Below are 12,234 nucleotides of genomic sequence, written 5' to 3' on the forward strand. Positions count from 1 at the left end.
CCCATATGTTCTGTTAGACTAGGTGGCAAGTATGTCTTAAAAAAATGGAAGTGACTTCAAGAGGACCCAGCAGAGCAGGAGATGAGAACTGAATAAGAACCAGGGCTGGGCTTAGAGTGAGGACTCCAACTGATGTAGTCAGCGGTGCCAAAGAGAAAAGACAGAGGCTTCACACCAGAAGCACACCACAGGTCATGAAATCCAGCTGTCTGAGAGCCATCAGAGGTTCAACAACTTCGCAAGCTCAAACTGCTAAAATTGGCAGGAGAGGAACAGAAATTCTTGGCAGCCTCCCAAAGGTGGTGGCAAGGACAGGGTTGGAATTGGGGCCACAGACAAGAGAACATCTAACCCCGCCTCAGGACCTGCCTGCCAGTCTAGGAAAGCATTTCTTGGTCTGTATCCTGCCATGGGCTTCTGAGGTAGAAATGAAAACAGAGACACAATCCTCTGTCACAAAAGATCTTTAATAGTCTCCTACTTATGGTTCTTTTGTTCATTTGTCCTGTTAGAGTTGAATAAACGATAATAACTTATCTGACATAATAAGGAATGCCACAGGTACAACAGATAAACCTGGCAGGTGGTCTGGGAATGAGAGTGTCACTAAATAACCACTTGACAGAAGGGCCACAGACCTGGAGACCCATCCCCGTCATCCCTCACTCCCCGTGCCCAGGACACACACCTGTGGGCTCCCATCACCTAGGAAGCAGCAGGCTCCATAGCATGTGGCTGGACCTTAATGCCAGGCAGAGATGCCCAGGAAGATGAAGACGGCACATCATCCTACACGCGTCCCTGAGTCTTCTTCTGATCTACAGAGCAGGCCGGGACCTCACCTTGAGTTTGTGAGGCAGCAGCCTCTCATATGCCAACACCTCCCATGACCACCTTTCATACCCACTTGCAATAATGCCTGGGAGGTGGGAAGAGCCTGGCACTAGCCCTAATTTACACATGGGAAAACTCAGGCCAACGAGGTCCCTGGAGCACACTGAGGCTGAAAGTAAAATACCAGTCAGCATTCTTTCCTCCATGTCATGTGGCTTGCTGTGCCCTGAGCTTCATGTTTTCACCTAGATTGCCTGAGGTAGGGGCACCTAGGCAGGATTTTGTGCAAAGGACTAGTCTGGGTCTCACCTAAAGGGCTCACCTGCTAATGGTTCCTGCTGAGGGATCTGGGCAGAGGACAGAGTTCAGGGAGCAGCAGGAGCCACAAGAGCCTCCTGTTGTGCACACTCCTGGTTGTTCACAAATGTGAGGACAGAATCACATGAAGTTACTCGAGGGAAACTTGCTGCTTAAAAGGTCTCTGGAGGCTGGGTGCAGTGGCTCATGCCTGCAATCCTAGCACTCTGGGAGGCCGAGGCAGGTGGACTGCTTGAGCTCGAGAGTTTGAGACCAGCCTGAGCAAAAGCGAGACCCCATCTCTACTATAAATAGAAAAAACTAGCCGGCACAGTGGCAGGTGCCTGTAGTCCCACTTACTCAGGAGGCTGAGGCAACAGGATTGCTCGGACCCAGGAGTTTGAGGTTGCTGTGACACCACAAAACTCTAGCCTAGGCAACAGAGTGAAATTTCATCTCAAAAAACAAAACAGTTTCTGGGGAAATCCTGCCCTCAAGAGAGGAGCATTTCCCATAAAGTCCTCGCTGAACCTGTCTTTTATGTGGACCTGGATTCCCATCCATCCGGCTGTGAGAAAAGACAAAAACATCTCCCCCCATCACTCTGCTCCTTCTTTGTCCCTCAAGCATGGGCCAGGGACATGGGTGCCACCTAGGAGTATAGATACAAGTCTAAGGGGGCCTGTTTCCTGGTTCCATGGTTCCCCATGTTGTGTGGGCCACTGTTGGAGTCAAGACCCATCCGCACTGAGCACCAGGCCCCTGCCCAGGTCAGGCCCAGGCCAGAGTGTCAGGGTAGGTTGGCTAGAAAAGGCATCCAAAGTGCAGTGTGAACATGCATGTGTGTGTCTAAGCAGAAGCTCGAGCCTGGGTCTGGGACCCAAATTCCAATACAAAAACCCTTTGCACTGGAATGCCAGAGCCATTCCAACGTGAAAAGCAAGAATAGAACCTGTGCTTGCTGGTCTAAAATCAAACCTCAGAATGGTGGTTTGAAGTTTTTCTTATAAAAGAAATTTTGAAAGTGAAGCCTTAATCAGGAAGACAGATAAAATCAGAGTTGTTTCGGTGGAAGTGGGAATGGGGAGATCTATCCTTTGCCTCCACCCCATCTTCCCACCTTAGCAGACCCTGACTAAGCTCTGTGGAATTCCAGGGGTTCCACAGCACCTGGTTTGAAAACCACTGTGTCAGTGTCTACAGTCATGGGTCCCAGGGACCTGTGCTTTGAGCTCCCTTTTGGAGTGACAACTTGGGAGAGTGATGAGGAGAGGCTGTTCTCCCTTCACCAGAGCCTCTCTTTGACCCTGTGCAGAAGTGGTAGAGGTGGGGTATAGATGAGGCTCAGAGGAATCTTTTGGTCCTTATTGAGTTTAAAAAGAAACCTATCAGAACAGACATAGGCTCATGTCCGTGAGACTCTAAAAAGTTTAAGACTGGAGCCTAACCCCTTCCTCTTGGATGGGTGGAGGATGTCCAGTCCCTGGCAACTGGCAGGAGAGAAGCTAACTCTCTGGGCTGCTGAGACCACTAGGGAATGAGTCAGCTGGGCCCAGCTCTCAGACCAAGAGGCCTCGATTTTCCCTAGGTCCAAAGCCCTTCCAATGTCAGCAAGCAGCAGCTATGGTGGTTGGGGATGGGGCCTTATACCTTGAAGGGAAAGAGCAGGCAATTTCTATCTCCTCTCACCCTTGGGTTTTTTTTCTTTTTCTTTTCTTTTTTTTGCAGTTTTTGGCCAGGGCTGGGTTTGAACCCACCACATCCAGCATATGGGACCAGCGCTCTACTCCTTTGAGCCACAGGTACTGCCCACCCTTGTGTTTCTTTGATGGAATGGTTCCACTTCCTGGGCCTAGGGGCTGGCGGTTCTCTTTAACTTGAGGTCACAGCCAAAGCTTCTTGGTTTCCGTGGTGTCTGGGGGTGGGGGATGTGGTGACACAAGGTCTGGGCGGGTTCAAGATACTCCCCTCTCCCAATCACTGACACTAACCATGCCTTACCTCTGGTCCTGGTTGTTGGAGTGACTATTCTTGGGTATTATATTCCTGAATAGTGTCTAAATTTCCCTCTCTACTGCTTCATCAAAGCCAATTTGGCTGCATCTCATTCTGGTTGACATCTGCCTAAGTGAGAAAGCAGGCAAGAGATGACAGGTGAGAAGAGGGCTCAGCATACAGCAAACTTCCTGTGTGACCTTAGGCCATGCTCCTGCAGGTGCACGGCCACATCTGTGCAGCCATTTGCAACTTACAGAGCACAGGCCACCAACTTTTATCTCATCAGGACCTCATAGCTATTTCTTGGGTCAGGCAGGGGAGGGATTACTGCCCCTAGTTTTACAGTTAGGAAAACTAAGTCCAGGAAGTTGAATAACTTGCTCAAGGCCACCCAGCTGGTTGGTGACAGCTAGGACTGAGAGGTGGCACTGAGGACTTCCAAGACAATTTTCTTTTCACTACATCATGTGGGAACCAGCTTGTCGGAATCTCTACCAGCTGAATCAGTACCCCAAATGAGCCCATGTTAGCCTTGCAGGGCTGTGGGGCTGAGGCGGCCTGTGGGGTCTAGCCAACAACTCAGTCCTTACCTTCATGGGAACTGAACTCTTCTCTTGGCTGCAATGGGCCCCCTGCTTAGGGGGCCACCCAAGGAATGCTCATCTTTCCTGCCCAGACTAGCATCTATGTGCCATCCACATGGTGTGCTGAAAGTCCCACTGCAGGGCTGCCCAGTCGGCACTTGGCACAGAAACAGCCAACACTGTGGCCTGGCGCCTGAGGCTCCCCAACCCCTTGTTTACTCAAAAGTCTCACCTGGACAGGCTGACTCCAGAATGAAGAGGGGCCCCTCAGGGAATCAGTCATGCTTTGGAGGGCTGGGATGGTGTCTAGATCAATGGCTCTCAACCTTCCTAATGCCGCGACCCTTTAATACAGTTCCTGTGGGTCGCGACCCACAGGCTGAGAACTGCTGGTCTAGAGCCTGCCAGAAGTCTGGAAAGGTGATCTAGGCCATCCTCTGCAGGAAGAGGTGGAAGGAAACACTCAAGCCTGTGTGTCCCTCATGATTGCAGCACATGGCTGTGTAGGAGGGCGTCTGGCCAAGGGACAAGTGGTACCCAAATCCTATGTGCCACTCACAAAGCTGTCCAGTCTGCTGTGGGTCTGAATCCACCTGAAAAGGGCCCTGTTTTCTACTGATGTCAAGGCACTATATGGACTAACAGCAGGCACGGAACCCTGAAGGCAATGGCCCCTACTACTCCCCCCATAACTTTCTCCTGACCATGAGCTTCCTGAGGACAGGGGCTTGGACTGACTCATCCTTGTGTGTCCAGTGCTTAGCCTAGAGCAGAGAAGATGTCAGCAAAGGAGGGTTAGGTTGACTTCAACTAAACTTGGCCAGTGCGCTTGTACAATCCTGATGCTTTCCTGAAGCTGGAGAAATTGGCTACATATCATGGGGCTCAAGTCAAAAGGTGAGTGTGATGTTGAGGTGGAGGAAACTTAAGAATGTGGTCTGACAGATTTGCATGCCTGTTTCAGGAATGGGAGAAAAGGTTTGCAGGACGGTGGTCACCCCAAAGGGTCTTATGTCAACCCCTAAGGTTTTGGAAGAAGACCCTGGAGAACATATGCTTGCCCTGCGCTGTTCTAGCATTTCATCAAGTCCACAGCTGTCCAGATGAGGTGCAAACTGCCCAGCAAGCACTGGTAGTATGTGGATGCCTGGGGCACCTCAGCTAGGACCCCAGAGGAGTGTGTCTGTCCCCAGGAGACTTGGTTCCGACCCGGAGAGGGTTCCCTTGAGTTTCAGAAGGTACAGTGCTAGGTTTGTGGACTAGGTAATTTTACCATGGAAAATGGTTGCACAGTGCACCCCCAGAGGTGCTGGACTGAAAAGGGTTGAGATCCAACTTTGTATAATAAAATTTTGTTGTCTCCCTTTTCAGGCAAGTATGGAACAAAGATGGAAGGGAACAGACATCAAGGAGAGATCTCCTTGCCCTGCTAGTCAATATATTTGCTTGGTAAACCTCAAGATATCCACATTCACAGGTGGCTGTGAGCCCCTGCAGGCCCTATCACCAGCCCTCACCCAAGCCTATCCCTCTTTGTAAAACTCAGGCTGGAGGGCAGAGCAGCTCATGCCAGTTACGGCCATGGCCCAACATCAAGGCTCTTCTGCTGGGCCACGGGCTCTTAGGGCCTAATCACCTACGAGGCCCAGGGAATCCCCTCTGGAGGCAGCGTCTCTGGCTCCATCACCAGACTGAAGGCTCTTGTGTTTACATCTGAGGCCAGAGCTGGGAGGGCCCTTTGTGGCCATCTGGTCAACCCCCTTGGTTTGCCAGAGAACTGGCACCCAGAGAAGGGAAGAAGCTTGACCAAGGCCCCAGCCCCCTCGACCTCCAGCTTTGCCTCCTGCATGATCATGTTAAGTCCACAAAGGAGGAAGAGACAAAGGTCAGCCCTCAGGAGAGCACCCTCAGGAAACCGCCTCAGGAGCTCACTTTGCGGGGGACGGTGGGGGGGTGGGACTCGCTGAGGACCCCCTTCCTCTCTCTTTCTTTCTGCTTATATAAAGAGGTCCACACACATAAAATACAAGGTAGCTAAGGTGTCACTTCCTGACAATACCAAAATATACCTGGGCTAGTTCACACAGCTTGGTTTAGTCTAGGTAACTGCTGGTAAGAAAGTCAGTCCAGTTGCTTTTCTCTATTCCTGGAGTCTATGAACCTTCAGTAATGTCACTACCAGACAGAGAGGGCCAGGGGTGGGGATGAGAGTGGAAGGGGAGAGGTCTTTGGTGGGTCCAAACTGCAAAAAGGCATTGAGAATCTATCCACAAGTCTACCCCGCCCGGCTAGAAGGAGGTGGCCCTCGATGCCATCATCTTTTAGCTGCCGGACTGTGTTAATCACCTGGGACTATGGACATTTCTCATGTGTCTTGAGCTCTCATCCCCACCCGCCAAGCCCCATGCCCCATCCTCCCGTTTGCTCCCCATATCATGTCAAATTCCAAGGCCAGAGCCATGGTGGCCTTTCTGGGAGTCAGCATGAACATGTGGGGAGTTGAGAGGTGACTGCAGAGGTGGGGTGAAGGTGGTGCTTTGTGGTCCTGTTGGCATGATCATGTGGGGCCAATCCTGAGGCCAGAGGTCCATCACCGTGACCTGGAAGAAGACCTCTGGGGCCCCCTGGTAGAAACTGGAAGAACAAAGGGGAGGAGAAACCAGACAGGAAGAAGACGAATAAGCATCCTAGTGCATGAGAGGGGCCCTGGAGCTGCCCGCAGGGAGGGCCGGCCCCGTCTATCTGTCGTTGAGCTGTGGAGAGCCAGTACCATCCTCATCGTCTTCCTTGTCATCCTTCATGCCTTTCAGTCTCTGGCGGGCAAAGTCCTCAAATACAATGTCGTCATCACTGGTGGGAGAGACAAAGAAAACATGGTGTGTTTGCAGGGGTAGGGAGAGTAGGCACATCCAGAAGTCTGGCCGGGGCCCGGGAGAGAACACCCTCTCTGACGTCTCTGGCTTCTGGGGCAGACCGCAGGCAGAATGGCCTGCCAGGCTGCCACATCTGGATGCCCACCTGTGGCAGTAGGGACAGTCACATTTGGACTGTGAAAATGCCAAAGGAGGACATAAATTTAACTTGCATGCCTACACACTAGAAAAGCCACCTGGTTCTTGAGGAATTGCAGGGATCAGTGTGGCTCTGTAGCCAAGGAGGGAATAATTCCCACTGGGAGAGGCCAGGCCACCAGTGGTTTCACAGCATATTCAAATCACCCAAGAACAAGCCAGAAAACCCTACACACCCAAAAAACTACCCTCAGGAAGCATTCCTGTTGCTGGACAGAAAGGAGTTGAGTTGGCTTAGAGCAGCGGTTCTCAACCTGTGGGTCGAGACCCCTTTTAACTGTATTAAAGGTTTGCGGCATTAGGAAGGTTGAGAACCACTGGCTTAGAGGAAGAAAAGGCCATAAGGAGCCTTTCTCACAGGTGTCAGCTCACGTTCTTGCCCAGGAAACCCTGGACAGGAGAGGGTTAGGGTAGGAAGATGGCAAATCTAAATAGGGAGCTGAGGACAGGTGCTTGGGGAAAGGGGTGGCCTGGGTAGGATTTCAGGACTAAGGACTGCTTCTAAGAACAGTGAGCTCCCTTCAACTAAAACACACATCCACTTAGGACCAGGTAGGGCCCACCCAGGTCCCCTACCCCACAGGGTTCAGCCAGTATATGGGAGTCCTCATGGGGTGACTTGAAACCCCACACCCCAGATTTCTGCTGGGGGACAAGGGAAGTGTGCTTTGGACCTGGAGGTGGTTCATACTGCCGGCCCAGATCCTCCCCCTCTCGCCACTGTCCGGTGACACGATGGCCTTTGACTGCTGGGCAATCCACATCGGTTGGTCCTCAGGAATCAGAAGCAACGAGCTCCCTAGACCCTTGACCACCCCACAGCCTGATTCCACTGGTTGGGCATGGGTGAGGCGGGAGAGCCAAGCCCAGGGCCACCAAGCAGCCCTGTGAGCCGAGCAGACGCTGTGGATGGACAAACGGACTGATAGATGGACGTGCAAGGACAAGGGAAGAAGACAGACCCCACCAAGGCAGGAGGAAGAGGAACAGGCATGGAGGGTCCTTCACGTCACATGCAGGCAAACAGGTTGCTGAAGAGGCGAACAGAGGCAGCTCTCAGCAGATGGGGTTAGACCAGCAGTTCTTCAGGGGTTAATAAGCATATATGCAAATAACCCCTCCACCCTGCCCACCCATGCCTCCACCCCCCACCCCCAGACATCTGCAGGCAGGGAGGCAGGGTTTGGCTTACTTTGTGTCAAGTTCTATGAGATTGGTATCTACTGGCGCTTCGTTCTCTGGAACTAAACACAGGGCGGGCGGGCAGGGAGCCCAGGGGTTAGTGAGGGCACTGGGATGGGGGTGGTGGGCACAGGCTCCCACCCAGGGACAACCAGGCTAAGATGAGGAAGGCGAAGGAAAAGGGGAGTAAAGAAGGTAGCTCATCCTTGGTCTTGAAACACCAAAAATCATCTTAAAGGCAGGGAGCAGGGTGCAGGCCTAGAACAGCAGAGAAACCTCTGGCCCCCTGCTCCTTTTGACAGGTCTCCAACATGACTTAGATTAATTTTTTGCATGCATGCCTTTCTTTAAATCTAGGACAACTCCTAGTTAACTTTTTCACATTTTAACATCCCTGAACTTGGAGTATGCTTTGCCACCAATGGTATTTCATAGTTTAACTGTAAAAGCATTCTTCTCTCTTATTGGTACATACCATAATGTTATCTTTTACAATGAAAACAATCTTAGATTCAATGAAATGTGACCAATCTGCTATCACTTGTAAAAAATATGGAAAAGGGGTGTTGGGGGGAGGGGGTCATTTTTTCCACATAGTACCTTCCCCAACTTCCAAACAGAACCCAGCCCATGCCCAGGGCAAGGTAGAAGCTCCTTCCTCCACGCCTACCTCCCCTCCCATGGAGGACAGGAGCCAGGCCTCACTGCCTCCAAGTGGGGTCAGAAGCAAATAGGAGTTTGAGACCCACAAAACATCTGGGGACCTGAGAAAAAGGTGATACTGGCTGAAGGCTAACCCAGAGGGAGGTGGGGTAACAGGGTAACACGGCAGTGGTGGAGAACCTCTGCCCTAGTGTACCAGAGTCTGCTTACCTTCCCGATGTGGGGGTTCCTCTTTGGGCTTGGGGTGCATTAGGGTGAAGGGCAGTTCCACAGCCACGTCACTGAAACAGAGACCCAGAGCTGGTGAGGCTGGAGATGAATCTCAGACTGTGAGACTCAGTGCCCTATCAGTGTGAGGACAAGGGAGGGCTTATGAATCAGATGAAAGAGGTCTGAGATGTGGCCTCTAGCCCCAGCTCGGCCTCTGTCTGGGAGTTAAATGAGAAGACCTCATCTTCTGGCTCCAAAAAGAAATGGAAAGGATCACCGGATTCCTGAGTGCTAGGAGGAGGCACAGGGTTGGGAAAGGACTGCCCCAGGGCAGTGTGCACTGTGGCCATCAGGTGGACCCAGGAGTGCCCTGGACCCCGGTTGGAACCCCTCCCACCCTCACTCTATCTCATCTCCCAACACTTCCAGGAGACTTCTATAAAGGTGCTCAGACTGGAGGAAGCACTGCTGAGGTCATCCTAGCCAAGTTGAAGTGGGACGGGCCCGAGGGCCCGAGGCTGTTCACCCTCTCCAGCCTTGTGGGTTTGCAGGGGAAGGGCGATGCGGAAGAACTGGCCCCCGTCGGTATTTCTGATGGGTTTTCTCTGCCTCTGACCCTGATTGACCAAGAGCAGACACAGATGTGGTGCTGACTCTGTGCCAAGGACTGTGGTAAACCCCCTCCCTAGAGTAACTCATTTAATCCTCACAACAAACCTATGGTTATCCCCAGTGTACCGACTGGGAAACTGAGGCATGAGAAGATTAAAATATCTTGCCCAAGGGGAGGAGAGTAGGGGGTTGGGAGTCACAGTATACGGCACACCTATTGGGGGTGGGACACAATTAGAAGATGGACTGTATCTAATAAATGCAATCATTGTAACCTAATTCTTTGTACCTTCAGTGAATCCCAAAGAATATAAAAATAAATAAATAAAAAATAAAATATCTTGCCCAGGCCAGGCGCGGTGGCTCACACCTGTAATCCTAGCACTCTGGGAGGCCAAGGCTGGTGGATTGCCCTGAGCTAACATGTTCAAGACCAGCCTGAACAAGAGCGAGACCATCCCTAAAAATAGCCAGGCATTGGTTCAGCACCTATGGCTCAAGCGGCTAAGGAGCCAGCCACATAAACCTAAGCTGGTGGGTTCGAATCCAGCCCGGGCCCACCAAACAACGATGGCTACAACCAAAACAAAAAAAATAGTCAGGCGTTGTGGTGGAAACCTGTAGTTCTAGCTACTTGGGAGGCAGAGGCAGGAGAATCACTTGAGCCTAGGAGTTGGAGGTTGCTGTGAGCTGTGATGCCACAGCGCTCTACCCAGGGCAACAGCTTGAGGTTCTGTCTCAAAAAAAAAAAAAAAAAAATAGCCAGGCATTGTGTGGACACCTATAGTCAGCTACTGGGGAGGCTGAGGCAAGAGAATCGCTTGAGCCCAGGAGTTGGAGGTTGCTGTGAGCTATGATGCCACAGCACTCTACCGAAGTGGACAAAGTGAGACTCTGTCTCTAAAAAAAAAACAATCTTGCCCAAGGTCACATAGCTATTAATAGTAAGTAAAAAAGGATTCTGGTTCCATAATCCACACCCTAAACACAGGGAATAGTGTCAGAAAGGAGACTAACAAAAGAGGCCCTGAAGGCTCCTCCGGCTTGGGGTGGCATCTCCAGCTGTGAGCACCTCCAGGCACAAGCCACAGCCCACTGATCTTGTTGCCCAGGGCCCAGCTGAGGAGGCTCAAGAGACTGGAAAGATGCACAAGCTACATGACTAGAAAGAGGTGTGCCATCTGCCCCACCACTGGCTGGAGGAGCAGGGCACTCTGTATCTCTGAGTTTCGCTGAGTTCTCCTGGAAGAAGGGAATAACAATGCCTGCCTTCCGGAACCCCTGGAACTTCTGAGAGATGATGCAGTTCACAGCTGGGTGAAAATGAGCCCGTCAGAATCACTTCCCCATGGGAACATGGGGCTTTCATAAGGCTGTCAAAACGATTTGGGTTTTTTTTAAATCCTTCTTTTTCTTTTTTTTTTTTTTGCTTCCAAAGGGGATTGCTTCTATAGGTTCATTTGGGAGAGTAGCCATCAGAACAGAAGCTAGAGGAAGACCGGGTTTGCCATCCTTCACTAAGGCCATGCAGGATACGAGTGGAAGAATCCAGACCTTAACCAGACCATGGGTGATGAGGGCACAGGCCAGATTCCTCTCTGGGACTTTGGCTCCCAGCACAAGCCTGGGCATAAGTCTGGGTTCAGGAAATTTTTGCTGAATTACATCAAACGAATTGAATTGAGTTAATTTCTTAGGATGAGTAACACGGCCAGCGTGTGACTGGAAAAGGCCACACTGCTGTGTTTGTGGCACGTGCACTTTGGGAATGTGAGTCCATCCAGCTGGCTACAAGGGAGCCTTGTCTACAAAAGAGGACATCGTTGACAACACCTGGCCAACAGTTAATTATCCATATATGGACATTTAAGTCACGAATACTGCACTTCTCCAAAATACACTGTGTCAGGTGACAAATAACTTAGACAGCTCTCTTGGAGCACCACTCTTCAATGCAATTGGTCTTTGCTGTCTGTAAAGGTCCCTGTCACTTCAGTGGGATGAAAGAGCAAGGTGAGGTGTTTTCAGGAAAGACTGTCTCCCCAGCACACACCTGAGCCTGGCAATCTGAAATGACTGCTAGGATTCCTTCCACCCAGTGCCCTGTGATTCTGCTCAGTCGGGCCAGTGGTCACCGGGCCCTCCAGGAAGGTGAGTCAACCAGGTCGAAGGAAGGGACTTTACCTGGATGCAAGATCTCCCAGCAGCCTGGGTGGGTCAGAGGAGGCAGGAGAAGTGGTCAGGAGAGAGTTCAGAGAGGAAGAAAACAGAAAGCACATTCATTCACCACTTCTGCTGCCCCTGGACAGAGAAGACCCACGGGACACACTCCCACCCACCCCCTGCACAGCTCTGCTGCTCATTCCGGGGTCCACTGAAGTGACATTTAGCCCTGCCAAGGGGTACTAAGATTTAGGCCCAGCTCAGCACACCCCCTGAGCCCCAGGATCCTCATCTTTAAACGGAGTGTAAAAACTAACCCCAGGTACCACCTTCCCCAGGGGAGCCTGGTGGGAGCTGGGGCTATCTAATGCCAAAAGGGAGAACTCCAGGTTACCAAGAACATGGAAGACTTCGGGTCCTTCAAGGTCACAAGACACTCGATTTAGAATTTACAATTTTGAGATGTCCTACAATAAGGTATTACTGCCACCTTCAAAAAGGCATTATTCTAATAATAAAGGGGCTTCAATGTCTAACATCATTTAGCTTTTTAATCTTTTTATAGAAATGTATAAACTAAATTAGAAAACAATCCCTCTGACTAATTAGAAATTCTAGGT

The 12,234-nt window shown here is 51.1% G+C and overlaps 1 protein-coding gene across 10 annotated transcripts in view; it reads right to left on the bottom strand.

Moving 5' to 3' along the window:
- Positions 1–454: 454 nt before the first annotated feature.
- The window catches only part of ARRB1 (arrestin beta 1), an 84,319-nt gene continuing 72,539 nt past the window's right edge, over positions 455–12,234 (bottom strand). For 4 of the 10 annotated variants that reach the window (XM_053561228.1, XM_053561230.1, XM_053561232.1 and 1 more), the window contains 5 exons: positions 11,636–11,659; positions 8,840–8,910; positions 7,977–8,028; positions 6,484–6,563; positions 455–6,347 (listed from right to left, as the gene is read on the bottom strand). In XM_053561228.1, the coding sequence (XP_053417203.1) occupies positions 6,304–6,347; positions 6,484–6,563; positions 7,977–8,028; positions 8,840–8,910; positions 11,636–11,659 (271 nt within the window). In that variant the 3' untranslated portion in view covers positions 455–6,303. The other 6 variants (XM_053561234.1, XM_053561231.1, XM_053561236.1 and 3 more) reach the window with 6 other exon arrangements.

The sequence above is a fragment of the Nycticebus coucang genome, chromosome 14 (assembly GCF_027406575.1).
Source record: "Nycticebus coucang isolate mNycCou1 chromosome 14, mNycCou1.pri, whole genome shotgun sequence".
NCBI lineage: Eukaryota > Metazoa > Chordata > Mammalia > Primates > Lorisidae > Nycticebus > Nycticebus coucang.